This window comes from Heteronotia binoei, chromosome 15 (assembly GCF_032191835.1).
Source record: "Heteronotia binoei isolate CCM8104 ecotype False Entrance Well chromosome 15, APGP_CSIRO_Hbin_v1, whole genome shotgun sequence".
Taxonomy (NCBI): domain Eukaryota; kingdom Metazoa; phylum Chordata; class Lepidosauria; order Squamata; family Gekkonidae; genus Heteronotia; species Heteronotia binoei.
The window spans coordinates 3,835,178-3,862,012 of NC_083237.1; the positions used below are offsets into that span (position 1 = coordinate 3,835,178).

The 26,835-nt window shown below is 54.4% G+C and overlaps 1 protein-coding gene across 1 annotated transcript in view; it reads left to right on the plus strand.

The window, feature by feature from the left end:
- DNAH2 (dynein axonemal heavy chain 2) overlaps positions 1-26,835 on the plus strand; it is a 238,126-nt gene that overhangs the window by 104,475 nt on the left and 106,816 nt on the right. Inside the window, 11 exon segments of the mRNA XM_060256495.1 lie at positions 1,436-1,628; positions 12,312-12,512; positions 12,604-12,760; positions 14,224-14,398; positions 16,117-16,280; positions 16,406-16,567; positions 20,441-20,544; positions 22,292-22,448; positions 23,023-23,105; positions 24,163-24,343; positions 26,188-26,326. Of these exon segments, the coding sequence (XP_060112478.1) occupies positions 1,436-1,628; positions 12,312-12,512; positions 12,604-12,760; positions 14,224-14,398; positions 16,117-16,280; positions 16,406-16,567; positions 20,441-20,544; positions 22,292-22,448; positions 23,023-23,105; positions 24,163-24,343; positions 26,188-26,326 (1,716 nt within the window).

Here is a 26,835-nt window from a genome sequence, read left to right on the forward strand (position 1 = left end):
GGAACACTGACGGGGTGGGGGTTTTGAGTCCCCTTAGATGTCACGTCATAGAATCTAGGAGACTGTGGAAAACATCTGCACGTGCTTGTTGGACACAGGGGCCTCCCCCCTGGGTGCCTCATCGGCCACTCAAGGAGGAAGAGATGGCCCAAAGGGCAGTGCCTGCTCTCTCGGATGGCTCCTTCGCAGACGGCCAGGCTAAACTTGGACCCGGCTCCATCTGGCCCGAGTGGGGGAGGTGATGATTGGCACGGGGCTGACCTGTGGGATGCGTGAGGCGAAAGAGCTTCAAGGCTGTGTGGGATTTCACGCCACCGGCTGTCATTCGTGACTCAGGGGGCTCAATGGGGAGAGAACTGCGTCTCCTGGGCTTTCTTTTCACCCACTTGCGTCTTACTGTTTCTTTTCTGGAGGGGAAAGGGTTCCTGCTTTCCTGCCCTTTTGAAGAAGATATTGAATTTATATCCCACCCTATGCTCTGAATCTCAGAGTGGCTCACAGTTGCCTTTACCTTCCCTACCCCCACAACAGACACCCTGTGCGGCGGGTGGGGCTGAGAGAGCTCTCCCAGAAGCTGCCCTTTCAAGGACAACTCTGCCAGAGCTATGGCTGACCCAAGGCCATTCCAGCAGCTGCAAGTGGAGGAGTGGGGAATCAAACCCGGTTCTCCCAGATAAGACTCCACACACTTCACCACTACACTAAACAGGCTCTCTTACAATCACCTTCCCTTCTTCTCTCACAACAGACACCCTGTGGGGTGGGTTGGGCTGAGAGGGCTCTCCCAGCAGCTGCCCTTTCAAGGACAGAGTCTCAGAGCAGCCTGCAATCTCCTTTATCTTCCTCCCCCACAACAGACACCCTGTGAGGTGGGTGGGGCTGAGAGGGCTCTCCTAGAAGCTGCCCTTTCAAGGACAACTCCTGCCAGAGCTATGGCTGACCCAAGGCCATTCCAGCAGGTGCAAGTGGAGGAGTGGGAATCAAACCCGGTTCTCCCAGATAAGAGTCCGCGCACTTCACCACTACGCCAAACTGGCTCTCTCTTTCTTGGCGCCTTCCTCATTTATTGAACTATTTCCTTTATTTCTGCCTAGATGGGCATAGGTCATTCTCCTCTCCTGCGAGGGAGCCTAGGTTGGGAGCGTGGGACAGTCCCAAGGTCACCCAAGCAAACTTCCACGGCAGAGTGGGATTCGAACCTGCGCCTCCCAGATCCTAGTCTGATGCTCTAACCATGACCGATTCAAGGCGTATCCTCCTCCTACCTCCTGCACGCTGTCCTTTGGAGTGCACTTTCTTAGCTGGGGTCTTGGGCAGGCATCTGGCCCCTCGTCGGAGACCGAAGGCCCAGCCCTGGGAGGCGGGCCAGCCAGCACCGAGGGTGGCTTGAAAGCCAGCAAGCCAGCCAGCTCCTGCTTGCCTTCTCCTCCTCCAGAGCGGGACGAAGACATCAAGAAGATCCAGGCGCAGATCAGCAGCGGCATGCAGACCAACGCGACCCACCTCCAGACGTACCTGAAGACCTGGGACGTGTACCGGGAGATCTGGGAGGTCAACAAGGACGCCTTCATCAACCGTTACCGGCACCTCAACCCCCTTGTCTCCTCCTTCGACGCCGACACGGCTCGGTAAGCAGGGGCTTGCAAGCGAGGGGGAGCGTACTCTCTGAACATGTGGCTGCTTCCTTGGTAGGGTTGCCAGAAGAACATAGAAGATATTGGATTTATTTCCTGCCCTCCACTCCGAATCTCAGAGCGGCTCACAATCTCCTTTCCCTTCCTGCCCCCCACAACAGACACCCTGTGAGGTAGATGAAGTTATTGGATTTATATCCCGCCCTCCACTCCGAAGAGTCTCAGAGTGGCTCACAATCTCCTTTCCCTTCCTCGCCCACAACAGACACCCTGTGAGGTACATGAAGTTATTAGATTTATATCCTGCCCTCCACTCCAAAGAGTCTCAGAGAGGCTCACAATCTCCTTTCCCTTCCTCCCCACAACAGACACCCTGTGAGGTAGATGAAGATATTGGATTTATATCCCGCCCTCCACTCCGAAGAGTCTCAGAGTGGCTCACAGTCTCCTTTCCCTTCCTTCCCACAACAGACACCCTGTGAGGTAGATGAAGATATTGGATTTATATCCCGCCCTCCACTCCGAAGAGTCTCAGAGTGGCTCACAATCTCCTTTCCCTTCCTCCCCCACAACAGACACCCTGTGAGGTAAATGAAGTTATTGGATTTATATCCTGCCCTCCACTCCAAAGAGTCTCAGAGAGGCTCACAATCTCCTTTCCCTTCCTCCCCACAACAGACACCGTGTGAGGTAGATGAAGATATTGGATTTATATCCCGCCCTCCACTCTGAAGAGTCTCACAGCGGCTCACAATCTCCTTTATCGCCCTCCCCCGCAACAGACACCCTGTGAGGTGGGTGGGGCTGGAGAGGTCTCTCCCAGCAGTTGCCCTTTCAAGCACAGAGTCTCAGAGCGGCTCACAATCTCCTTTATCTTCCTCCCCCACAGCAGAAACCCTGTGAGGTGCGTGGGTCCAAGAGAGCTCTCCCAGAAGCTGCCCTTTCAGGAACAGAGTCTCAAAGTGGCCTACAATCTCCTTTGCCTTCCTCACCCACAACAGACACCCTGTGAGGTGGGTGGGGGTGAGAGGGCTCTCCCAGAAGCTGCCCTTTCAAGGACAGTGTCTCAGGCCTACAATCTCCTTTGCCTCCCCCCCTGCCACAACAGACCTCCTGTGAGGTGGGTGGGGCTGAGAGAGCTCTCCCAGAAGCTGCCCTTTCAAGGACAGAGTCTCAGAGCTGCCTGCAATCTCCTTTGCCTTCCTCCCCTACAACAGACACCCTGTGAGGTGGAGGGGACTGAGAGAGCTCTCCCAGAAGCTGCCCTTTCAAGGACAACCTCTGCCGGAGGTATGGCTGACCCAAGGCCATTCCAGCAGCTGCAAGTGGAGGAGTGCGGAATCGATCCCGGTTCTTCCAGATCAGAGTCCGCACATTTAAGCGCTCCACCAAACTGGAGGGGGCAGCCCTGGGATGTGGGGGTGAGGGACCCCCCCAAACTGTAAGGCAGCCAGACCCCATGGGCCCCTGGTTAGCTCTGGGCCTGTAGAGAGCAGTCTCCCTGGGGGAAATGGTTGCTTGGAAGGGTACCCTGTGGAGGTCCCTCCCCTCCCCAAACCATGCCCACTTCAGGCTTTAGGAATTTCCCAACCCAGAGTTGACAACCTTTGTCCTTGGTGTAAGGGACGGAGTTGCAGAGATGCATCCGCTTTTCGGAGTTCACGATTCTCAGCAGGAAGCGCCTTGTTAATATTTATTGGCCGTGTTGGTATTCTTCCTTTCTCCTTCCAGCAAGGAGCTCCATGCGGCGTGCATACCGCGGGGGGTGGGTGGGGCGGGGGAGTGTTCCCGGGAGGTCTCCCACGGAGCCCCTGGCCTGCCTGGCTTCAGCAGGAGGGCTTCGCCTTGTGCCTTGGAACTCAGCCTCTGAAAGTGAGCCGGCTGAGCCTGCTTGCTGAATACCGGCGGGCACATTCGGCCCTACTCAGTCCCAAGGAGAGGATGCGCGGGAAGGGGTCGGCCGCAGCAGCAGAGAGACAGACCCCTGCTCTTGAGCTGGACGTGGGCTAGAAGAAGATATTGGATTCATATCCCGCCCTCAGAGTCTCTGAGCGGTCACAATCTCCTTGATTCCCCCCAGCCAACAGACACCCTGTGAGGTGGGTGGAGCTGAGAGAGCTCTCATGGAAGCTGCCCTTTCAAGGACAGAGTCTCAGAGCAGCCTACAATCTCCTTTGCCTTCCTTCCCCAAAATAGACACCCTGTGAGGTGGGTGGGACTGAGAGGGCTCTCCCAGAAGCTACCCTTTCAAGGACAGAGTCTCAGAGCAGCCTACAATCTCTGCCTTCTCCCCCCGCAACAGCCCCCCTGTGAGGTGGGTGGGACTGAGAGAGCTCTCCCAGAAGCTGCCCTTTCAAGGACAGCGTCTCGGAGCGGCCTGCAATCTCCTTTGCCTTCCTCCCCCACAACAGACACCCTGTGATGTGGGTGGGGCTGAGAGAGCTCTCATGGAAGCTGCCCTTTCAAGGGCAGAGTCTCAGAGCGCCCTACAATCTCCTTTGCCTTCCTCCCCCACAACAGACACCCTGTGAGGTGGGTGGGGCTGAGAGAGCTCTCATGGAAGCTGCCCTTTCAAGGGCAGAGTCTCAGAGCGCCCTACAATCTCCTTTGCCTTCTTTCCCCACAACAGACCCCCTGTGAGGTGGGTGGGACTGAGAGAGCTCTCCCAGAAGCTGCCCTTTCAAGGACAGAGTCTCAGACCAGCCTATGACCTCCTTTGCCTTCCTTCCCCCCAACAGACACCCTGTGAGGTGGGTGGGGCTGAGAACGCTGTCATGCAAGCTGCCCTTTCAAGGACATCTGCGAGAGCTATGACTGACCCAAGGCCATTCTAGCAGCTTCAAGTGCGGGAGTGGGGAATCAAACCCAGTTCTCCCAGATAAGAGTCCGTGCACTTAACCACTACACCAAACTGGCTCTCAGAAGGGTGAGGGACTTTGGAGAGGGTGCAGGACGGCTAGAGGGCAAGGCAAGTGGAATCCAGCTTGTGCCGAAGCATCAGGGGGGTGGGAGGTGCTGTCAGAAGGGGTGCCAGGCTGCTGGTTCACGTCCTGCCCTTCCTGAAGTGAGCACCTTTAGCCCGGGTTTGGACCAGTTTGTCCCTATTTGGTAAGAGGCCTTATCCAGAGTTCATATGGAGAAATCCCATCTTGACATCGTCCTCCGTAGCCGAGGGGGGTGAGGGGGAGTGAAAACAGGGTGCTCCTTGCCCAGAGGACAGCAGGCAAACGCTATCCTTAAGACGCGTGGAGGAGTGGCCTGTCAGTGGCTACTGGCTAAAGAGAACCTCCATGTTCAGAGGCAGTCAGCCTTTGAATCTCAGAGGAAGGCCATGGCCTCTGTGCATGGTTGCTGGACTTCCAGAAGAACTGTCTGGCCCCTGTGTGAGACAGGACGCTGCACCGGATGAACTGCAGGTCTGATCCAGCAGAGCTCCTCTGATGTTCTTACGTTCAGAAAAGGGCAACTAGAATGATTAAATGGCTGGAACACCTTCCTTATGAAGAAAGGTTGAAACACTTAGGTTCTCTTTAGCTTGGAGAAACGTCGACTGAGGGATGACATGATAGAGGTTTACAAGATAATGCATAGGATGGAGAAAGTAGAGAAAGAAGTACTTTTCTCCCTTTCTCACAATACGAGAACTCATGGGCATTCGATGAAATTGCTGAGCAGACAGGTTAAAACGGATAAAAGGAAGTACTTCTTCACCCAAAGGGTGATTAACATGTGGAATTCCCTGCCACAGGAGGTGGTGGCAGCCACAAGCATGGCCACCTTCAAGAGGGGGTTAGATAAAAATATGGAGCAGAGGTCCATCAGTGGCTATTAGCCACAGTGTGTATGTGTGTGTGTGTGTGTGTGTGTATATATATATATATATATTTGGCCGCTGTGTGACACAGAATGTTGGACTGGATGGGCCATTGGCCTGATCTAACATGGCTTCTCTTATGTTCTTATGTTCCGGTCCCACTGAATTCCCCCCTTCCCTTTGTGGTAGAGAACACACAGTGCTCCTCCCCCCCCCTCCCCAAAAAAAAGGTCTGGAGCATTTTAAGCTGCGTGTCCTGCTTGCAACAAGGCTTTCTGGGGGGAGTGGGCCAGGATCCCCCCCCTGCCTTTGTCCCGGCTTCCCTGCCGCTTGCCTTGGCCGGCGTGTTCCGCTTTCCCTTCGCGCTGCAAAGCGTTGTGGAATGCCGCTGCGTGTCGCTGAACAGCTGCCCTGCCCATTCCCGGGGGGGGGGGGGGCAAGGCTGGAATTCAGCATAGCCTGAGTGATAGGTTTGGGAGAATGAGCAGCGGGCAGAAAGAAAACCTGTTTCCATGCAAATGTCAAAAGCGATTTTAAAAAACAAAACAAAAACGGGGAGAGAAATGCAGAAAGTCTGGAGAGCGAGTCGGATGTTTGTACAGCTCTACCCCCCCCCCCCCGAGACATCACATTAAGGGTTTTGCAAACATGATCCAGCTGCTGTGGGAGTCGGAAGCAAAGAGGCTGGTGAGCTGGAGGGGGACGCTGGGCGTGGGCGCCCTCGGACGGGGGGCGGGCAGAGGGCTCAGGGCACGGTCTAGCGAGGCCTCCTCCGGGCACGGCCGATGTTGGCTCCTTGGGCCAAGAGGCGTTCACAACTGCTCAGGTGCCCTTTAGCTCCCCGCCACCCCCAGACTTGGCCTGCAGGCCGGCGTTTGTTGTGCGATCGTCAGAAGCCCCCTGCTGGATCCGACCAAAGGTCCACGTTGGCCGGCGGCCCAGAGTGGCTAATCAGAAGCCCACCAGCAGGGCAATGAGGCAGTTGGCACGCTGTGGCACTTGGCCTCTGAACACGGGCGTTCCTCTTCGCTCTCGTGGCTAATGGCCCTTCACAAATGTGCTTAATCCCCATTTAGAGCCGTTGGCCGCGTTTTGCGGCAGTGTGCCCTGCCCATGTGACTCGTGTGAAGAAGCCTTTCCTTCCCATGATCGCGTGAAGCTGCCGTATAAATCGGATCCTTGGTCCATCAGGGTCGGTTTTGTCTGCTTGGGTTGGCTGAGTAGTTCTCCAGGACCGCAGGCAGAGGTCTTCCTGACCCTTAACGGGAGATGCCCAGGACTGACCTTGGGACCTTCTGTATGCCAGGAAGATGCTCTGCCTCTAAGCCACAATCCCTCCTTTTCGGTTCTCCTTTGAACTTGTTGCCAAGCCATATTCATAACAGACATAAGAGAAGCCATGTTGGATCAGGCCAAAGGCCCATCCAGTCCAACACTCTGTGTCACATAAGAACATAAGAGAAGCCATGTTGGATCAGGCCAAAGGCCCATCCAGTCCAACCCTCTGTGTCACATAAGAACATAAGAGAAGCCATGTTGGATCAGGCCAATGGCCCATCCAGTCCAACCCTCTGTGTCACATAAGAACATAAGAGAAGCCATGTTGGATCAGGCCAATGGCCCCTCCAGTCCAACACTCTGTGTCACATAAGAACATAAGAGAAGCCATGTTGGATCAGGCCAAAGGCCCATCCAGTCCAACACTCTGTATCACATAAGAGAAGCCATGTTGGATATATATATATATATATATATACATACATACATACATACATACATACATATACACTTATATATACATATATATATACTCTGTATTCTTGGTGCTTGGGGGGACACAGCAGGACTTCTAGTGTCCTGGCTTCACTGGTTGACCTCCTGATGGCACCTGGCGGTTTTTTTGGCCACTGGGTGACACAGAGTGTTGGACTGGATGGGCCACTGGTCTGATCCAACAGGGCTTCTCATACGCTCTTACCACTTCCAGGAAAATGAAAGGCTCCAGACCGCTTAGGCTTCCTTCACGAGGACGGTGCTGCAACCTCTTCCTCATTTTGGCTACCCTTGGACATCCCTCTGGTCTTCCTTTTGAGATGGGACGACCAGAACGGGGTGCAGAATCCCATATTCACCCGCCTTTGAGCCGGTGGGGACTGAGTTCCTTTGCCTCCTTTCTCTTTCCCATCCATGACTTCTTTCTGCCTGATGCACAGCGATGCCTCCCTTCCCGTGCCAGCCTTTCCGCTGCCATTTGGCCGGGGAAGCTGTCAAGATCCTCTCTCCTCCTCCTCCTCGTCTGATCCTCCAGGCCGAGGCCTTTTCCCTCCTCCTGTCGCTTCCCTCGCCCCGGCTGGGGAGACGAAGGCAGGTTGGCCGAGAGCGATTTGTGTCTGCATGCGAGAGGGATAAACGGAAGGATTCCATCCCTGATCCCTTAATCTTTTAATAATTTATTGAACAAGCATGTCAAGTGCTTGAGAGAGGAAGAGAGAGACTCATTTCCCAACCCAACCCACCCACCCCATCCCAGGGGTTTGCCGTCGAGAGGGGGAGACGAGAGAGGCGGCAGGAGAACTCTGCTCGGTGGCTCCCGGCAGCTACAAAACGAGACAGTTGAAGATAAAAAGCCAAGTCTGAAGCTGGTGGATGTCACGGGCGGGTCATGGGTGTCCCTGGGGCTGGTGAGGAGGCCAAGGGCCCGTGTAGCAGCTGCCGTTTGCCTTTTGAACTGCGGCGTTTACTGCGTGTTTTACGAGCTTTTGATTCCTTGCGTACTTCAGTAGCGGGCTGATAAATTCCTAGATTAAAGGCACGGAGGAACCTTCTTTATTTTCTGCAGGGAGGTCAGCGGAGCAGCCCGCAAGGAAGGGGAAAGGAGCCGCTCCCCATTTTTTTAAAGTCGCAGGCGCCAAATCTGGCTCCCTCGCCAAATTCTGCGCAGCGGGCCGGAGGTTGTCGGAGGGGGGAGAGGGGTAGAGCCATGACGGTGTTGTGGGAGGCAGGATAAATCTTGCAGCGTCGCCCCCAGCGTCTCTGGGACTCTGTACGCCGCTGACTCAGCGCTTCTGACAGGCCTAATTTATGATCCAGGTGTGGGTTGGAGGCAAACTTGGACCCTTAAAAAAGGATCCGGAGCTGCAGAGGCGGCAGACGGATCCGTCTCTGCCAAGGCCCAAAAGTTGCCAGCACCCCCCCCCCTTCACCCCTTCCAATTTGTCTTTTCAGGGGCTGTTTTTTTTTTTTTTTAATTTGGGCTTCCCGGTTAATAAAATTTGGCTTTGTGTTTCCAGTGACCCGTTGACAGGGAATTAATTAATGAAACGGGGGGAAATTTAATAAGATCCCTTGGGGCTCGAACAGGCTTCCACCTGCTGGTCTGCCTCTGTTCGATGAGTCAGGGAGATAGAAATAAAAACTGTGTTTCGATGACCGGCTCGCTCGGAGGGATGCGTCTCTCTTTCCCCGCAACAACTGCTCTCGTGTGAAGCCACCCTCGAGCCCGTCAAGGTAGTGGGTACACCATGCAGTCATCGGCCTGGCTCGAGGGTGGCTCCACATGTAACGGTAGCTCTCGGTATGGTAAACGTCCTCTTCTTCTCCACCGCATGCAGGCACCTCCTCGCTTCTCCCGCTTTCCCCAGGAGAGAAAGCCGCTCTTCCTGTCGCTTAGAGTTATTTGGGTTCAACATAGAAAAAATATCATTGGCCTTGAAGCGCAGAAACTTCACGCGGTGGCCCCGATCCCTCCATGTTTCCCGGTGAAGGGGGAAATGCCGTTCAAACCAGTCACAATGACGATCTGACTCCAGTGGTAACAGGAGAAAGAAATTTTACTTGAATAAATAGAAGCACATCCCGTAATACATGACATATTCACGTGGGGGCGTTTGACTGACTGTGAACAGAGGAACTCCAAAAAAAAAAAAAAGGTTAACTTGCTACAGCTCCAAGCCCAGGTAAGAGAGAGAAGAGGAGGAGGGGTCCCATATAAACTGAATGGGACCTCTAAGAAGGAGAGGTCCCATATCACCTCTCAGCCGCCTCCGCTCCAGGCTAAACATGCCCAGCTCCTTCAACCTTTCTTTGTAGAAAGGTTGTAGGAGCTGGGGACGTTTAGCCTGGAGAGGAGGCGGCTGAGAGGTGAGAGGATCACCATCTTCAAGTACTTGAAGGGCTGTCATATAGAGAGGATGGGGTGGAATTGTTTTCTGTGGCCCCAAAAGGTAGGACCAGAACCAGCGGGTTGAAATTAAATCAAAGGAGTTTCCGGCTCAACATTAGGAAGAACTTCCTGACAGTTAGAGCGATTCCTAAGTGGAACAAGCTTCCTTGGGAAGTGATGGGCTCTCCTTCCTTGGAGGTTTTTAAACAGAGGCTAGAGGGCCCTCTGACAGCGATGAAGATCCTGTGAATTTAGGGGGAGGTGTTTGTGAGTTTCCTGCATTGTGCAGCGGGTTGGACTAGATGACCCTAGAGGTCCCTTCCAACTCTATGATTCTACGAGGTCCATCAGTGGGCCCAGGACACTAGAAGCCCTCCCACGGTGCCCCCCGAAACACCAAGAATATAGAGCATCACAGTCCCAGACAGAGAGTTCCAACAATACGCTGTGGCAATGGCGACTGATGGACCTCTGCTCCATATTTTTATCCAATCCCCTCCTGAAGCTGTCTATGCTTGTAGCCGCCGCCACCTCCTGCGGCAGTGAATCCCATGTGTTAATCACCCTGTGTTAACGAGGTCATCATGACTGTGGATGCCCCTGTGGTTCAAGGTCAAATCCCTCCGTTCCTGGCACGCATCCCTTGGCTTGGCAGCTGTTTGAAAGCAAACTTTGCGAAGGGCTAGCTAAGGGGTGCCCAACGTGGGGTCTGTGGGTGCCTGGAACCCGCCAATTGCGGGCACTGCATGGTGTGGGTTTTGCCCAGCAAAGCTTTTTGATTGACCACCGGAGAGCCGATTAGCAGTGCAGATTTCTGCAAACGTTTCTTTGGCAGCAGTCGCCTTCACCCCGCGAGGATCGTCACTGACAATCAGCCGCAGCAGCCATTTTGTAGTGGGCTCCGCCTCCCACGGCCGCCGTTTTGTAGCCGGGCCCGTCACGAGAATTCCAAAATTGCTCACAGCCTCAAGAAGATTGAGGACCTCAGTGTTTTGCAAAGAGCCACTGACTGGCTTCGTAGGCCTCGCCTGAGGCTTTTCACTTATTCATTGATCCAGCCTGGAGCTCAGGGTGGCGTATGTGGCAAGGGAGGGATGCCGCTTGGGCACTGTCTAGCCCAGTGGTGCATTCGTAGTCCATCTGTATCCCTTCTTACTCTGCCGTCTCACATCCTCTCCACCATCGAAGTGACATCAGTCTTGAAGAGCCATTTTGAGCCCACGGCCGTGAGGAAAGCCTGACTAGTCTTCCCGTTAGTGAATGCACCATCAAAGCAGAAAAGCCTTCTGGATAAAGGTCTGCCCGGGTTAGATTTAAGGTTTCAGGTATGACCTTTAAGGCCTTGAGTGGTCTGGGACTGACGTATCTATGGGACCGCCTCCTCCACTTGAAGAAGGAGGAGGAGGAGAAGACTGCAGATTTATACCCCGCCCTTCTCTCTGAATCAGAGACTCACAGCAGCTCACAATCTCCTTTATCTTCTCCCCCCCACAACAGACACCCTGTGAGGTGGGTGGGGCTGGAGAGGGCTCTCACAGCAGCTGCCCTTTCAAGGACAACCTCTGCCAGAGCTCTGGCTGACCCAAGGCCATGCCAGCAGGTGCAAGTGGAGGAGTGGGGAATCAAACTCGGTTCTCCCAGATAAGAGTCTGCACACTTAACCACTACACCAAACTGGTTCTCACAATCTCCTTTATCTTCCTCCCCCACAACAGACACCCTGTGAGGTGGGTGGGGCTGGAGAGGGCTCTCCCAGCAGCTGCCCTTTCAAGGACAATTCCTGCGAGAGAGCTCTGGCTGACCCAAGGCCATGCCAGCAGGTGCAAGTGGAGGAGTGGGGAATCAAACTCGGTTCTCCAGATAAGAGTCCTCATACTTAACCACTACACCAAACTGGTTCTCACAATCTCCTTTATCTTCCTCCCCCACAACAGACACCCTGTGAGGTGGGTGGGGCTGGAGAGGGCTCTCACAGCAGCTGCCCTTTCAAGGACAATTCCTGCGAGAGAGCTCTGGCTGACCCAAGGCCGTTCCAGCAGGTGCAAGGGGAGGAGTGGGGAATCAAACCCGGTTCTCCCAGATAAGAGAGCTCTGGCTGACCCAAAGCCATTCCAGCAGGTGCAAGTGGAGGAGTGGGGAATCAAACCCAGTTCTCCCAGATAAGAGAGCTAAGGCTGACCCAAGGCCATTCCAGCAGCTGCAAGTGGAGGAGGGGGGAATCAAACCCGGTTCTCCCAGATAAGAGAGCTCTGGCTGACCCAAGGCCATTCCAGCAGCTGCAAGTGGAGGAGTGGGGAATCAAACCCGGTTCTCCCAGATAAGAGAGCTCTGGCTGGCCCAAGGCCATTCCAGCAGCTGCAAGTGGAGGAGGGGGGAATCAAACCCGGTTCTCCCAGATAAGAGAGCTCTGGCTGGCCCAAGGCCATTCCAGCAGCTGCAAGTAGAGGAGTGGGGAAGCAAACCCGGTTCTCCCAGATAAGAGAGCTCTGGCTGGCCCAAGGCCATGCCAGCAGCTGCAAGTGGAGGAGTGGGGAATCAAACCCGGTTCTCCCAGATAGGAGTGGGCAGTAGCCTCCGGTGAAGTTCCAGGCTGGTGGAGTGGGTTGGGAGGAAGCGACGATTCCCACGGAGGGCCTGCCCCAGAGAGGTCTCGCGGCCTCCCCTGCTCCAAAGAGCTCATTGTTGTCCGTGCGTCCCCCAGGTACATGGAGGTGGCCAACAACGCCCAGAAGGAGGAGACGGTGCTCAGCATCCAGTTTGTGCTCCTGGACTGCTCCCACCTGAAGGCGGCCGTGGTGCAGCACTGCAACGAGTGGCAGAACAAGCTCACCCAGCTGCTGAAGGAGATGGCCACCACCCGCCTGCAGGAGCTCCACGCCTACCTCCAGGAGAACGCCACAAAGTGAGTGACCCTGGCCCCCCCCCCGCGGGCCTTCTGTCCATCTGTCTTGCTCCCCCCCGCACCCATTAAAGGGCGCCCCCTTCCCTTGCAGCGTCAGCCGTCCCCCCCAGACCCTGGAGGAGCTGGGCCGAAGCCTGCAGCTCCACGAAACCCTGCAGCAGGAGCTGCCCAAGATTGAGGGCCAGATCCCGCCCATCCACGAGCAGTTTGCCATCCTTGAGAAGTACGAGGTCGCCGTGGAGGAAGAGGTATTTCGGCTGCAACAGCTGAGGCTTTCTGATGGCCCCGCCGGCGTCTTTGCTTGCCCCGGTTTCCTCCACTTGAGCACCATTTGAGCCTCTCGTGCCATACCAGGCAGCCCCAGTTTGGTGTAGGGGTCAAGTGTGCGGACTCTTATCTGGGAGAGCCGGGTTTGATTCCCCACTCCTCCACTTGCACCTGCTGGAATGGCTTTGGATCAGCCAGAGCTCTCTTATCTGGGAGAGCCGGGTTTGATTCTCCACTCCTCCACTTGCACCTGCTGGAATGGCCTTGGGTCAGCCAGAGCTCTTGCAGAGGTTGTCCTTGAAAGGGCAGCTGCTGTGGGAGCTCTCGCAGCCCCACCCACCTCACAGGGTGTCTGTTGTGGGAGGGGGAAGATCTAGCAGATTGTAAGCCGCTCTGAGTCTCTGATTCAGAGAGAAGGGCGGGGTATAAATCTGCAATTCTTCTTCTTCTTCTTCTAGTGGTCAAGTGTGCAGTCCTCCACTCCCCCACTTGCAGCTGCTGGAATGGCCTTGGGTCAGCCATAGCTCTGGCAGAGGTTGTCCTTGAAAAGGCAGCTGCTGTGAGAGCCCTCTCAGCCCCACCCACCTCACAGGGTGTCTGTTTTGGGGGACGAAGATATAGGAGATTGTAAGCTGCTCTGAGTCTCTGTTTCAGAGAGAAGGGCGGGGTATAAATCTGCAGTCTCCCTAGGTTATGTTCCTCTCTGAGGTACCCTGGAAGGTGCAAATGTCTCTGGTCTTGGTAGCTGAAGCAGTTAGGGCAGGGGTGTCAAACTCATTTGTTATGAGGGCCAGAGCTGATATGAAGGAGACCTTGTCGGGCTGGGCCATGTGTGTGTCATAGAATGTCATGCCAGGTAGCAGAGATATAAACTTGGTAAAGGACACAGACAAACACAATTAAAGATTTAAATAAAAACCCCTAAAATAAACCATGCTTAGAACAGTAGCACTTGTTGGTCTTAAAAGTGCTTTCTTTATATCCCTTGCAATTCAGGGAACTGGGCAAAGTTTCCCAGGGGACCAGGAGGGGGAAGAGCCTCAGCCAATAGAAGGAAGAGCGGCTTGGTGCATTAGCTCAGCAGTGGGATTGAAAGAGCCTGGCAAAGCTAGCTGTGATGCAGAAGGAAGCAAGAGAGAGGGAGAAGGGAGCAGACGACAGCCTGTTGCCTGCAGAACTGATAGGAGCTCTCCGGGGGCCTGATTTGGCCCCTGGGCCACATGTTTGACACCCCTGAGTTAGGGTGAGGGGGTGGGTCAGAGAACTTCTCCAGCCAGGCAAGAGAAGGGGGGGGGGGGCGGGCTAAACACTCCCCAGTCTTGGGCACCCATTTTTCTTGAGAATATCTTCTTTTCCCGGCTTGCTGCGCTCTCGTCTTGTCTGCGTGGGGTCGGTGCTCCCTCCTTCGGCGGCCTCTTCCTCACCTCTGCCTGCCGCCTCCCAGGTGCTGCAGCTGCTGGGCGAGCTCAACTCGGAGTGGCTGGCCTTCCAGCAGTGCATCCTGGACAGCGAAGTCATGCTGAAGAAGCACAAGGAGAAATTCAAGACCGGCCTCATCCACTGCGCCGACGACTTCAAGAAGAAGGCCCAGAATCTCCTCCAGGACTTTGGCTCCAACGGTAGGGTCCCTGTTCCACGCCCCCCCCCCCCGGTGGCAGGAGGCTCCAGCCAAACGCAACTCTTGCCTGCTGACGCTCAGCTGATCAGCAGGCAGAAACTGGGCCCAGAGGGGAGGGCAGCACACCATCATCTGGAGGGAGAAAAATGGAAAAATTAAAACAAGGCCTCAGCCACTTGCTGCAGGTTCTGACCATAAAGTTCCTGGCAATTCCTAGAGCTGCCTCAATCGGATAAGGGTAGCTCTAGCTGCCCTGGGTTCTGACCATAGAGTTCCTGGCAATTCCTAGAGCTGCCTCAATCTGATAAGGGTAGCTCTAGCAGTTACCAGAAACTCTGTATGGATCAAGATGGGTCATCGTGTTAGTCTGTGGGTGGCGGTTGAAAAGAGCAAGAGCCCAGGAGCTCCTTAAAGACGAACAACATTTGTGGCAGGGGAGGAACTTGCGAGAGTCACTGCTCACTTCCTCAGATATTGAAGCATCTTGCTCTTTTCTATGACGCTTTATGGCAGGGGTGGCCAAACTTGCTTGATGTAAGAGCCACATAGAATAAACGTCAGATGTCTGAGAGCCGCAAGACATGAATGTCAGATGTTTAAGGGAAGGAAGGTGGGAAGGAAGACGGGAAGGGAGAAGTGGAAAGAAAGCAACTTTACATGTATTCTCCAAGCTGACAGCTGCCTTGGCTTGGAGAAGTGATTTAAAGAGAGAACTGCCTAGGGTGGTGGGGGCTTGGAGAGCCACACAAATAATGCCCCCTAAATTCACAGGATCCTCATTGCTGTCAGACGGCCATCTAGCCTCTGTTTAAAAAACTCCAAGGAAGGAGAGCCCACCACCTCCCGAGGAGGAAGCCTGTTCCACTGAGGAACCGCTCTAACGGTCAGGAAGTTCTCCCTCATAGAATCACAGAGCTGGAAGGGACCTCCAGGGCCATCTAGTCCAACCCCATGCACAATGCAAGAAACTCAGACACCTCCCCCTAAATTCACAGGATCTTCATTGCTGTCAGATGGCCATCTAGCCTCTGTTTAAAAATCTCCAAGGAAGGAGAGCCCACCACCTCCCGAGGAGGAAGCCTGTTCCACTGAGGAACTGCTTTATCAGAGTCATAGAATCCTAGAGTTGGAAGGGACCTCCAGGGTGATCTAGTCCAACCCCCTGCACAAGACAGGAAACTCACAAATCCCTCCCCCTAAATTCACAGAATCTTCGCTGCTGTCAGATGGCCCTCTAGCCTCTGTTTAAAAACCTCCAAGGAAAGAGAGCCCACCACCTATCGTGGAAGCCGGAAGGAAGGAAGGAATCCTAGAGTTGGAAGGGACCTCTAGGGTCGTCTAGTCCAACCCCCTGCACAATGCAAGAAACTCACAAACACCTCCCCCTAAATTCACAGGCTCCTCATTGCTGTCAGATGGCCATCCAGCTTCTGTTTAAAAACCTCCAAGGAAGGAGAGCCCACCACCTCCTGAGTTTCTAGTCCCTTCCTCCCAGACTGATCCGTGTCATGTTTTTGGGTGGCCCGGGGTAACGTGGGGCATGAGGTTCTCTGTGAGCCAAGCTGTTCAAGGCTCCCCACTCTCCCAAGGGGGAGACCACAGCCGGCTCTTACCAGATGAAGCCCAGCCAGGACTCCAGTCCAAGGCCCAGCAGGGCAGGAGGCAACAGAAGACACAGGGTGACTGATTCTGGGCTCTCCCGTCCTCCTCCCCTTCCAGGCCCGTTCACCAGCGCCTTGTCTGCCGACGCCGCCTTGGAGCAGATCAAAGCCATGCGGCAGCTGCTGGCCTCCTTGAAGGAGGAGGAGAACACCCTTCGCTCCAACCTGGGGATCTTCAAGATCGACCAGCCCGCTTCCAAAGACCTCCAGAAGCTGGAGAGGGTAGGGAGCCGGTGCCTGTCCCTCGCGTTCTTGCTCGCTTGAGCCCCGGCGGTTGGCGCCTGCTGCTGTCCTGGCCCTGGATGCAGGAGCAGAGACGACCTCACTCCCCCTTCCTTCCTTGGCAGGAGCTGGACTACATCCAGCAGGTGTGGGAGATCACCAAGGAGTGGGAGGTGCACTGGAATGAGTGGAAGACGGGCAGCTTTAAGACCCTGCAGACGGAAGTGATGGAGACCACAGCCTTCATGCTCTACCGGAAGCTGAACAAGCTCAGCAAGGAGTTGAAAGTAAGGCAGAGCAGGGGCTGCAGGGCTGTCTGTCCCACTCTCCCCTTGGGGAGCCAGTTGGGTGCAGTAGTGAAGTGCACAGACTCTTATCTGGGAGAACCGGGTTTGATTCCCCCACTCCTTCACTTGCAGCTGCTGGAATGGCCTTGGGTCAGCCATAGCTCCGGCAGAGGTTGTCCTTGAAAGGGCAGCTGCTGTGAGAGCCCTCTCAGCCCCACCTACCTCACATGGTGTCTGTTGTGGGGGAGGAAGGGAAAGGAGATTGTGAGCCGCTCTGAGACTCTCCGGAGTGGAGGGCGGGATATAAATCCAATCTCTTCATCTACCTCACAGGGTGTGTGTTGTGGGGGAGGAAGGTAAAGGAGATTGTGAGCCGCTCTGAGACTCTCCGGAGTGGAGGGCGGGATATAAATCCAATCTCTTCATCTACCTCACAGGGTGTGTGTTGTGGGGGAGGAAGGTAAAGGAGATTGTGAGCCGCTCTGAGACTCTTCGGAGCAGAGGGTGGGATATAAATCCAATCTCTTCATCTACCTCACAGGGTGTGTGTTGTGGGGGAGGAAGGTAAAGGAGATTGTGAGCCGCTCTGAGACTCTCTGGAGTGGAGGGCGGGATATAAATCCAATCTCTTCATCTACCTCACAGGGTGTGTGTTGTGGGGGAGGAAGGTAAAGGAGATTGTGAGCCGCTCTAAGACTCTCCAGAGTGGAGGGCGGGATATAAATCCAGTCTCTTCGGAGTGGAGGGTGGGATATAAATCCAATATCTTCATCCACCTCACAGGGTGTCTGTTGTGGGGGAGGAAGGGAAAGGAGATTGTGAGCCGCTCTGAGACTCTTCGGAGCGGAGGGTGGGATATAAATCCAATATCTTCATCTACCTCACAGGGTGTCTGTTGTGGGGGAGGAAGGTAAAGGAGATTGTGAGCCGCTCTGAGACTCTCCGGAGTGGAGGGCGGGATATAAATCCAATCTCTTCATCTACCTCACAGGGTGTGTGTTGTGGGGGAGGAAGGTAAAGGAGATTGTGAGCCGCTCTGAGACTCTCCGGAGTGGAGGGCGGGATATAAATCCAATCTCTTCATCTACCTCACAGGGTGTGTGTTGTGGGGGAGGAAGGTAAAGGAGATTGTGAGCCGCTCTGAGACTCTTCGGAGCAGAGGGTGGGATATAAATCCAATCTCTTCATCTACCTCACAGGGTGTGTGTTGTGGGGGAGGAAGGTAAAGGAGATTGTGAGCCGCTCTGAGACTCTCTGGAGTGGAGGGCGGGATATAAATCCAATCTCTTCATCTACCTCACAGGGTGTGTGTTGTGGGGGAGGAAGGTAAAGGAGATTGTGAGCCGCTCTAAGACTCTCCAGAGTGGAGGGCGGGATATAAATCCAGTCTCTTCGGAGTGGAGGGTGGGATATAAATCCAATATCTTCATCCACCTCACAGGGTGTCTGTTGTGGGGGAGGAAGGGAAAGGAGATTGTGAGCCGCTCTGAGACTCTTCGGAGCGGAGGGTGGGATATAAATCCAATATCTTCATCTACCTCACAGGGTGTCTGTTGTGGGGGAGGAAGGTAAAGGAGATTGTGAGCCGCTCTGAGACTCTCCGGAGTGGAGGGCGGGATATAAATCCAATCTCTTCATCTACCTCACAGGGTGTGTATTGTGGGGGAGGAAGGTAAAGGAGATTGTGAGCCGCTCTGAGACTCTCCGGAGTGGAGGGCGGGATATAAATCCAATCTCTTCATCTACCTCACAGGGTGTGTATTGTGGGGGAGGAAGGTAAAGGAGATTGTGAGCCGCTCTGAGACTCTCCGGAGTGGAGGGCGGGATATAAATCCAATCTCTTCGGAGTGGAGGGTGGGATATAAATCCAATATCTTCATCCACCTCACAGGGTGTCTGTTGTGGGGGAGGAAGGGAAAGGAGATTGTGAGCCGCTCTGAGACTCTTCAGAGTGGAGGGCGGGATATAAATCCAATATCTTCATCTACCTCACAGAGTGTCTGTTGTCGGGGGGGGGGGGAGGTAAAGGAGATTGTGAGCCACTCTGAGACTCTTCAGAGTGGAGGGTGGGATATAAATCCAATATCTTCTTCATCTTCTTCTTCTTTCCTTGACCCCACAACGCTCCCACAGGGGAGGCCAGGAGGAGGAGGAGAGAGGAGGCCCGGGAACTTCCAGGGCTGAATGGGGTGAAGCCTGGAGCTCTCTTGGAATTCCAAATTGCCTCTTCCGACGACAGAGCTCAGTTTCCCTGGAGGAAACGGCAGCTTTGGAGGGCAGACTCTATCAGATACCATAGAAGGCAGGACAGACAGAAGTCCTAGAATGACATCACATTCCACCCCATCCCCCGAGCTCCCTTCCTCACCGCACTGCCTTCTCCCAAGGGACTGGTCCTGACTTTCCAGGAACTTCCCAAGGCAGAGTTGGCAACCCTAATGTCCAGCCACATGACTCCCCTCTTGGTCCAGCGCTCTAACCACGATGGGGCTGGGAGGACAGGAAGGTGCCACGGAAAGGATGGGCAGGGATTGTTTGTGAGCCGAGCAGGAACCCTGCTGAGAAGACAGACTTGGGAAGGGACGTCCTACAGCGCGCAGCAGAAGAAGCCAGGAGCAAACGAGAGAGAGAAAGAGGCACCCCCATTCTTGCTGCAGCGGGCAGGAGGGTTAGACCCTTGTCATGAGAAGAGGAGCCATGGGCAGGGGTTAGGTGGAATTCCCTTCAGCCCCCCCCCCAGGTTTCTTCCTCCCCCCAGCCTCAAGAGGAAAGCCCTGGCCTCTCCACTCCCTGCCCCCACCAGTGGCCCCACTGGTGGACCTCCTGATGGCACCTGGTTTTTTGGCCCCTGTGTGACATAGAGTGTTGGACTGGATGGGCCATTGGTCTGATCCAACATGGCTTCTCTTAGGTTCTAATAGATGGAATTCTCTGTCAAGGGCAAGTGACCCTCTGTGGCTTCTAGTGTCCTGGCCCAACAGTGGGAGGGCTTCTAGTGTCCTGGCCCCACTGATGGACCTTCTGATGGCACCTGGTTTTCTTGGCCACTGTGTGACATAGAGTGTTGGACTAGATGGGCCACTGGCCTGATCCAACATGGCTTCTCTTAGGTTCTAATAGATGGAATTCTCTGTCTAGGGCAAGTGACCCTCTGCATTCTTGGTGCTGGGTGTGGGGGGCACAGTGGGAGGGCTTCTAGTGTCCTGGCCCCACTGATGGACCTTCTGATGGCACCTGGTTTTCTTGGCCACTGTGTGACTCAGAGTGTTGGACTGGATGGGCCATTGGCCTGAACCAACATGGCTTCTCTTATGTTCTTATGTGACTCAGAGTGTTGGACTGGATGGGCCATTGGCCTGATCCAACATGGCTTCTCTTATGTTCTTATGTGGCACAGAGTATTGGACTGGATGGGCCACTCGCCTGATCCAACATGGGTTCTCTTATGTTCTTATGTGACACAGAGTGTTGGACTGGATGGGCCAGTGGCCTGATCCAACAAGGCTTCTCTTATGTTCTTATGTGACACAGAGTGCTGGACTGGATGGGCCATTGGCCTGATCCAACATGGCTTCTCTTATGTGACACAGAGTGTTGGACTGGATGGGCCATTGGCCTGATCTAACATGGCTTCTCTTCTGTTCTTATGTGGCACAGAGTGTTGGACTGGAGGGGCCACTGGCCTGATCCAACCTGGCTTCTCTTATGTTCTTATGTGACACGGAGTGTTGGACTGTATGGGCTACTGGCCTGATCCAACAGGGCTTCTCTTATGTGACACAGAGTGTTGGACTGGATGGGCCACTGGCCTGATCCAACATGGCTTCTCTTATGTTCTTACATTCTAATCCTCTGCCTGTTTTCTGACTTGAGGACCGAAACTGGGAGATCATTGAGACTTCCAAACTGAAGATTGAGCAGTTTAAGCGGACGATGCCCTTGATCACCGATCTCCGCAACCCGGCCTTGCGAGAAAGGTAGGCCGTTGACTCCCTCTGGGTCGAGCCCAGGCTGGGGAACCTTGAGGAACATTCAGGGAATGTTCTGGGACTCTGGGAGGGGAGGAGTAGAAATGCGTCTCTCCCTTTCGTGGGTTCTTCACCCTGAGTCCTTCAGAGGGTCGGTCACAATGGCAAACCTTCTCCGTGAGCCGAGCGGGATGCTGTGTCCCGCTAAGACAATGGTAGTCGTGGAATTGTGGGCAATGTTCCCTCTAAGCGGCAGGGTCCTGTGAGCAAGAATCTACTTTGTGAGCTGCTGGCATGAAAGTTGTGAGCGGCTGCATCAAGGAGTGTGTTCTGGGGTCGTCCTTCCTGAGCTAAGACAAAAATCTGTGAGCTGGAGGCTAAAAATCTGAGCTAGCTCACGCTAACTCAGCTTAAAGGGAACCCTGATTGTGGGATAGGCAAATCCTCACATTTGGCAGGAGAGGCATAATCTGAGGTCCTCTTGTAGCTTGCAGTCCCTCTCCCCATCCTCCGAATTGTGTATTGGAGCTTCCGGGGGTGGGGTCCTAATGTCTCCCGCTAGGAGTTGGGGGCAGCGGCAGGGAAGGGAAGGGGAGCAGGTTGAAGCTCCTCCGGCTGAGACAAGCCGTTCCCTGGGCTTGCCAGAAACCAGTGTTCCCTCTTAAGCTGAGTCAGTGTGAGCTAACTCACAGTTTTGCCACTAGGCAACGTAGGCAATTGTCTAGGGCACTGGCCTTCTGGGGGCACAGAATTGGACGCCCCCACGTGACTTGGTGATCTTAGCAGTGCAGGGAGGGGCAGTAGAAATGAGCCTTTTCTAGGGTGCCATGCAGTCCAGGACAGGGGTGCCGAATTCGTTTGTTACGAGGGTCGGATCTGACATAAACGAGACCTTGCTGGGCCGGGCTATGTCAGGCCGGGCCGTGTATGTACCTGTTTAAGAATAGGTAGCAGAGCTATAAACTTTATAAGGGACACAGAAAAACACAAAGATTTAAAATAAAATAAAATAAAATAAAATATGCTTAAAACATTAGCACTCGTTGGTCTTAAATGTGCTTTCTTTGTATCTCTCCCATGGGATCCAGGGAACTGGACAAAGGAAGCTCCGGCTCTTTCCTTCCTTCCCCAGGAAGCCAGGAGGGGGAGGAGCCTCAGCCAATTAGAAGAAAGAGAGGCTTGACTCTCTGCTGTGCAATTGAGAGAGCCTGGCAAAACAAGCTCTCCCTCTCCCCTTCCTCCCCAAGGGAGGAGCCTCAGCCAATGGAGAAAATAGAGGTTTTGCTCTGTAGCTCCTGTGCGATTGAGCAAGCCTGGCAAAACAAACTGTGACGCAGCAGGAAGCAAGAGAGAGGGAGAAGGAAGCAGCCAGCTGCTCGGGGGCCTGATAGGGGCCCTCTGAGGGCCTGATTCGGCCCCTGGGCCGCATGTTTGGCACCCCTGCTCTCGGGCCAGCTCTGCCTCCGGCCCACACGATTTTCGTCTCAGCTGAGGAAAAATGGCCCCAGAGCAAACTATTTCAGACAGCAGCTCACAACTTTAATGCCGGTAGCTGACGAAGTAGAATGTTTGCTCCCCAGACTCTGCAGCTCAGAGGGAGCAGGAAGCCTAGTCTGCCGGCCGAAGAACAGGTTTCCCCGCCAGAGACCATGACCCTTCCGGGGCCTGATGCCTTCCGTCCTGCAGGGATCTCCCTTTCCCGGAGAAGGGAACGGGGCAGGGCAGCTGCTGACCGTTGCTCTCTGGTTTCCCGCAGACACTGGGATCAGGTGAAGGACCTGGTCCTGAGAACCTTCGATCAGACCGCGGAGGATTTCCGGCTGGAGAACATCGTCGAGCTGGGCCTGGATCAGCACGTAGAGAAGATCGCCGAGATCTCTGCCTCGGCCACCAAGGAGCTGGCGATCGAGCAGGTGCCGTCTGGCGATGGAAGCTCTCGGGCCTTTCGGCTCAAGAGCTGGCGCGGGGTCAGGCCACGACCTCCTCCGCAGGGCTCCGGAGGGACCCAACTTACCCCAGCCCCTCCAGCCGGGCTGCCGTATTTGTGGCGTTAGTCGCTGCCTTCCCCACCAGATAGGGGAAGGCAGCGACTAACGCTGTGTTTCCCATCCATCCTGTGTTTCCCGTCCATCTTTGGACGGGAAACACAGGAACGCATCGAACCGCTTGCGTCGATAGTCAATCAGCGATAGCGACAAAATAACTAAAGCAGAGGAGTAAAATGGCAGGGGGGGGAAACCGCAGTACAGCAAACCTCTGTAGGGAGCTGTTATTAAAAGGCACAACAGCACGACGCTCCGGCAGCACAGTTTCAGTACCGATTAACTCGGTGCCGAAACGGAACGCAAATGACACAGCCGGGCGGCTGCTGGGCGCGCGCTTGGGTGGCCGCTTGGTTCCACTTGGAATCAGTCGGCCAGGAATGTACCTGGTTCCCTCCCCCACCCACCCCGTGCGCCCCTGATGAAGGGTGTCTCCTCCTTGCAGGCTCTGGAAAACATCGCCAAGACCTGGGATGTCACCACGCTAGACATCGTGCCCTACAAGGACAAGGGGCACCATCGCATCAGGTAGGGCCACTGGGAGCCAGGGTCTGGCGCGAGCACCGGGCTTTCCGGAGGGAAGGGAAACCGTGGAACTCAGAGAACGGAGACCAGCTTGCTGTGCGGATGGGGCGGAGAACCGGCGTTTTCCTTCCTCGCTCGCTGTTCCCGGCCGCCCGATCGGCGGACTTGGTTGAGCCGAGTTTTGTTTGCCCTGCCCCGGGGTGCCCGTAAATGCCAGGGCCAGCTGGTCCCTCTCGGTGAAGGCAAAGAGCTGGCTCAGCACTGCTGTCCGAGAACATTGGGAAGAAAAGAACTCTAGTTTTAAGAATGCAGGCTGCCCCAAGCGGATTCAAGGCCCCTCTCCATCAGATGGTGGCTTTTTCCAGACAAGGAAGGCAGGGTTTTCTCTGGCAGATCTCAGGGAAGGGAACTTTGAAGAGGGATGTCAGGAGGGTTAGAGGACTGTGAGGTTCTTGGGACTCAGCTCCCCCCCCCAGTGACTTGGTTTGCTGCAAACAATGACCTTCTTCAGAGAACACTGTTCAAGGGTAGCAGGAAACGGGAGAATGTTTCTGTTGGCGTAAACTCCAGATGTGAAGTAGGGAAAGGGGAGGGAAACTCCATTCCTGAATGGATGCCCTGGCTCCCCACAAGTCTAGGGCTGGTGGTCTTGCCTGCAGGAGGCTCGTTTATTTTATTTTAAACATTTGTTAGTTGCCTTTCCGCTTTGCGGAACTCGAGGTGGCTGACAACAGAAATGAAATGCTTACAGTTTTTTTAAAAACACACATCAAAGGGCCACCATTTGAAGTCTTCAATTAGGACTGCTGATAAATAAAAACGAAACGAGGTGAATGCGGTCCTAAATGAAACCGTCTTCAGCTGCCTCCTGAAGGTAGAAAAGTGAGGGGGCCGGGTGTGCTCCCTGAGGAAGTTGGTCCGCAACCGTGGGGCCGCCCCCGAAAAGGCCACGTCTCGGGCGCTCGCCAGACAAGCTCCTTTGAGCGGTGGGACAGTCAGGTGGGCCTGTGACCTCACCGTGGTCGTTCCCGGGTGACTCGCTTCTGACCTCTTCCTGCAGAGGGACCGAGGACGTCTTCCAGGCCTTGGATGATAACCAGGTGGCCTTGTCGACCATGAAGGCCTCCCGCTTTGTAAAGCCCTTTGAGAAGGAGGTGGACCGCTGGGAGCGCTGCCTCTCCCTCATCCTGGAGGTGATCGAGATGCTGCTGACCGTGCAGAGGCAGTGGATGTACTTGGAGGTAAGGAGAGTCCTGCTCTCCTGAGGGCACAGGAGGTCCTTTGGTGGACACTGCGCTAATGGGATCGAAGGCCGCAACTCTTGGGGATAGTTGGTGGGAAGCAGCAGGAGCCTTGTTGGGGCTCTGCTGGGGAGAGGGGCAAAGGGGGGGGGAGTTGTGTCCTGCCCCAGGCAAGCTTTAAACGTTAGCAGATCGCAGTAGAGACGTCAGTAACAAACACCAGTGTTTCTGTCCAGGACTTACTGGACTTACTTACTGGGTGAGTGGGCGTCAACGTGGCAGATGACGTTCAGTGTGGCCAAGTGCAAAGTAATGCACGTTGGGGCCAAGAATCCCAGCTACAAATACAAGTTGATGGGTTGTGAACTGGCAGAGACTGACCAAGAGAGAGATCTTGGGGTCGTGGTAGAGAACTCACTGAAAATGTCAAGACAGTGTGTGTTTGCAATGAAAAAGGCCAACGCCATGCTGGGAATTGAAAACAAACCAGCCAGTATCCTAATGCCCCTGTATAAATCGATGGTGAGGTCTCATTCGGAGTACTGTGTACAATTCTGGTCACTGCACCTCAAAAAGGATATTATAGCATTTGAAAAAGTACAGAAAAGGGCAACTAGAATGATTACAGGTATAGAACGCTTTCCCTATGAATAAAGGTTAAAACACTTGGGGCTCTTTAGCTTGGAGAAACGTCGACTGCGGGGGTGACATGATAGAGGTTTACAAGATTATGCATGGGATGGAGAAGGTAGAGAAAGAAGTCCTTTTCTCCCTTTCTCACAATAAAAGAACTCGTGGGCATTCAATGAAATTGTTGAGCAGTCAAGTTAGAATGGATAAAAGGAGGTACTTCTTCACCGAAAGGGTGATTAACACGTGGAATTCACTGCCACAGGAGGTGGTGGCGGCTACAAGCATAGCCAGCTTCAAGAGGGGATTGGATAAAAATACGGAGCAGAGGTCCATCAGTGGCTATTAGCCACAGTGTGTATATATATGTACATTTCTTTGAATTTTTTTGGCCACTGTGTGACACAGAGTGTTGGACTGGATGGGCCATTGGCTTGATCCAACATGGCTTCTCTTCTGTTCTTATGTGACACAGACTGTTGGACTGGATGGGTCATTGGCCTGATCCAACATGGCTTCTCTTATGTTCTTATGTGACTCAGAGTGTTGGACTGAATGGGCCACTGGCCTGATCCAACATGGCTTCTCTTATGTTCTTATGTGACACAGAGTGTTGGACTGGATGGGCCATTGGCTTGATCCAACATGGCTTCTCTTCTGTTCTTATGTGACACAGACTGTTGGACTGGATGGGTCATTGGCCTGATCCAACATGGCTTCTCTTATGTTCTTATGTGACTCAGAGTGTTGGACTGAATGGGCCACTGGCCTGATCCAACATGGCTTCTCTTATGTTCTTATGTGACTCAGAGTGTTGGACTGGAGGGGCCACTGGCCTGATCCAACAGGGCTTCTCTTATGTTCTTATGTGACACAGAGTGCTGGACTGGATGGGCCACTGGCCTGATCCAACATGGCTTCTCTTATGTTCTTATGTGACACAGAGTGTTGGACTGGATGGGCCATTGGCAGAGAGTCCCCGGGGGGAGGGGAAGAACGTGGATTCTCGGAGGGATTCCAGCCCAGGGCTCCCCTGGATTCCCGTTTGAAGCTCCACTTAGCTTCTGAGAGTCGCTGACGCCCCTCCTCCCCCTGTGCAGAGGGGGAGACGCGCCTGCTGGGACACCCTTGGGCCGAAGGTGCAGGGGTCCCGCTTGGGTACCCGAGAGGCTCCTGCTGACCCCCGCTCCCTCCATCCTGCCTCCCCTCCACAGAACATCTTCTTGGGGGAAGACATCCGCAAGCAGCTGCCCAGCGAGTCGGCCTCCTTCGACCGCATCAACAGCAGCTGGAAGAAGATCATGGACCGGTTCGTCAAGGACAACAACGCCCTGCGGGCCACCCACTACCCAGGTGGCTGCTCTGTCCTGCTGTGTGGGAAGGAGGCCAGGGAAGAGCAGGGGGGGGAGCAGGGGGGTGGGGGTCCCAGTTGCTTTGAGCCTCTAGGCGCCTTTGGAATCCCGACTCACTGAAAATGTCGAGACAGTGTGCAGTTGCAATAAAAAAGGCCAACACAATGCTGGGAATTGTTAGGAAGGGAATTGAAAAGAAATCAGCCAGTATCCTAATGCCCCTGTATAAATCGATGGTGCGGTCTCATTTGGAGTACTGTGTGCAGTTCTGGTCGCCGCACCTCAAAAAGGATATTATAGCATTGGAGAAAGTCCAGAAAAGGGCAACTAGAATGATTAAAGGGCTGGAACACTTTCCCTATGAAGAAAGGTTGAAACGCTTGGGGCTCGTTAGCTTGGAGAAACGTCGACTGCGGGGTGACATGATAGAGGTTTACAAGATAATGCATGGGATGGAGAAAGTAGAGAAAGAAGTCCTTTTCTCCCTTTCTCACAATACAAGAACTCATC